The sequence below is a fragment of the Conger conger genome, chromosome 5 (genome assembly GCF_963514075.1).
Source record: "Conger conger chromosome 5, fConCon1.1, whole genome shotgun sequence".
NCBI lineage: Eukaryota > Metazoa > Chordata > Actinopteri > Anguilliformes > Congridae > Conger > Conger conger.
In genome coordinates this window covers 62,386,651-62,389,150 of record NC_083764.1, presented here as the reverse complement: position 1 = coordinate 62,389,150, position 2,500 = coordinate 62,386,651, and the positions used below count along the sequence as shown (strand labels likewise).

The 2,500-nt window shown below is 51.5% G+C and overlaps 1 protein-coding gene across 1 annotated transcript in view; it reads left to right on the top strand.

The window, feature by feature from the left end:
- Positions 1–2,500, top strand: part of LOC133129803 (schwannomin-interacting protein 1-like) — a 20,275-nt gene that overhangs the window by 291 nt on the left and 17,484 nt on the right. Inside the window, exon 1 of the mRNA XM_061244113.1 lies at positions 1–143. This exon is cut by the window's left edge and continues 291 nt beyond it. Within this exon, the coding sequence (XP_061100097.1) occupies positions 114–143 (30 nt within the window). The 5' untranslated portion in view covers positions 1–113. The remainder of the gene's footprint in view (positions 144–2,500) is intronic.

Sequence of the window (2,500 nt, the reverse complement as noted above, 5' to 3'; positions counted from 1 at the left end):
TCCTGGTCCCTTATCGGAGAGGAGAGTAGCGTAGCACAGCTTAGCGCGGCGTAGCACAGCGTAGCAAAGCACCGTTCAGCACAGCAAAAGCTGCCCCTGGGACACAGTGAACCATGGTACAGAAGGAGAAGTGTATCTATCAGGTGAGACCAGGCGCTGCCATCGTATTCGTTTGTATGTGTGTGTGCGTGTGTGTTTGCTTGTGTCTGTATACGTTGGTCTGTGTGCGTGAATGCATTTTTGTGTCCGTTAATTTGTGCGCGTCCGTTTCTGTGTATACGTATGTGTATCTGTATGTGTGAAAGTATTTTTGTGTTTATCTGTTTGCGTAAGCTAGTGCGTGCCTTTAAATGTGCAATTACTTGTGCGTTTGTATGCCTTGGCATATGTGTGTATTTGTATGGGAGTGCTTGTTGTTTGTGTACATATTTAATCATGTACCTTTACGTTCATACTTGTCTGACTGTATATTTGTGTGTATATTCGTGTGTGTGTATGTCTGTGGGTGTTTCTGTGTATATTTGTGTGTGTGTATAAGGTGGAATGGGTGGCTGTGTACTGGCGTTTTCTGCGGTCGTTTTTGTTTGGGTGGGGAGGGGGGGGGGGTTACTGGAAGTCTGGCATGGTTGCTACAGGCAGAATTGACATTTGGTAATGAAGTGTTGCGTCGACACACACACACACACACACACACACACACACACACACACACAGACGCGAGGAGCCCCAAGGGGAGGCTTCACTGCACACCAGAAGGGTCTCGGGGCGGGGGGGTGGGGGGGGGGGCTAGCGGGAGGCAGCGAGACGTTTTATTGGAAAAAAATGACTTTGAAATGTAATGGGGGGGGGCCCTCTTAATTAAGAGGAGAGGTGTCTGTGGAGGGTGGGGCTGATGGGTTATTGCTCCTGTTTGCAGGAAAACCACCTTCACTGAGAAGGGAGAGGAGGGGGGGGGGGGAAGGAGGGAGGTGGGGAGGAGAGGAGAGGAGGAGAGGAGGGGAGGGGAGGGGGGCGCAGTGACGTCTGATACTTCCGCTCATTGCTATGCTACTGGCGTCCCATGGATGAGTAACAACAGCCAGCCCTGTGATCTCACTGTGTGTGTGTGTGTGCGCGCGCGCGCGTATGTGTGTGTCTGTGTGTGTGTATACAGAGTACACGCGCACACACACACACACTCCGCGTGACTGAGTGCAGTGGGGAGACGGGGTCCCACGCGTGCCTGTGTCTCGCAGCGCGAACGCCTCGCTCTCCTTCAGCTTCTGTACCTCAGTGACACTCTCCCGCAGTCCTCTGCTGCGAAACTGTGTGGCTGCTGTTTTTCACATCCGAAAGAAAACGCACACAAACACACACACACACGCACACACACGCTCGCATACACACATACAGTACACACACATATGCGCCCGTACACACACACACACACACACCACACACAATGCAAGCACACAGATACACACATACACACTCACACACACGCTCACATACACACATACAGTACACACACATATGCGCCCGCACACACACACACACCACACACAATGCAAGCACACAGATACACACATACGCACTCACACACACGCTCACATACACACATACAGTACACACACATATGCGCCCGCACACACACACACACCACACACAATGCAAGCACACAGATGCACACATACGCACTCACACACAGTAAACGCACACGCGTACATACACAGGTCAGAAAATGAACGTGTTCCCTTTGATTTGCCTTTCCTCCGTTGGGTGTTGCAGGTGCCTGTGGGAGGCAAAGAAAGGGAGAGGGAGAGAGACGGAAGGAGAAATAGAGGGAGAGAGAAGGAAGGAGAGAAAGAGAGGGAGAGAGAGAGGGAAAGAGAGAAAGAAAGGGGGAGAGAGGGAAAGAGAAAGAGAGAGAGAGAGGAAAGGAGAGAAAGAGAGGGAGAGAGAGGGAAAGAAAGGGAGAGGGAGAGAGCGGGAATGAGCAGGAGGGGCGGGGTAGGATGAGGTAGGTCTGTCTCCCTAAAGACACAGCTCCAAAAATCACGTCCGGAACAGCAGGCTTTAAACATGGGCTGCCCAACCCTGTTCCTGGAGATCTAGCATCCTGTACGTTTTAACAGCTCATTCAACTAACAGCAGCTAAAGGCGTCGCCGAGCTGCTAATTTGCAGAATCGGGTGTGCCAAATTTGGGTTGCAGTGAAAACCTACAGAGTGACCGCTGGCCTAATCTAAAGTCAGGCCTATCTACAAGGACATTGTCCCTCTAAAGGTTAGTCTGAGAAATTAGTCTCTGTACGGTGGAGTGCTTAAAAAAGGAGCTAGCTCGATAAGATGGGCATCTCTGTGGGCTGGGCAGCTCTGAAATGCAGGTCCCTGGTTCGTCGAGCCTTTCGTTGAGACCTTTGGATTGGCTATCTGGCGTGTCAATCAATAGAGGTCCTCAGTGTTCAGACAGATGTGCTCACCCCTCCCGCTCCCTCCACAAAGGTGCCTTTCAGCTGCACC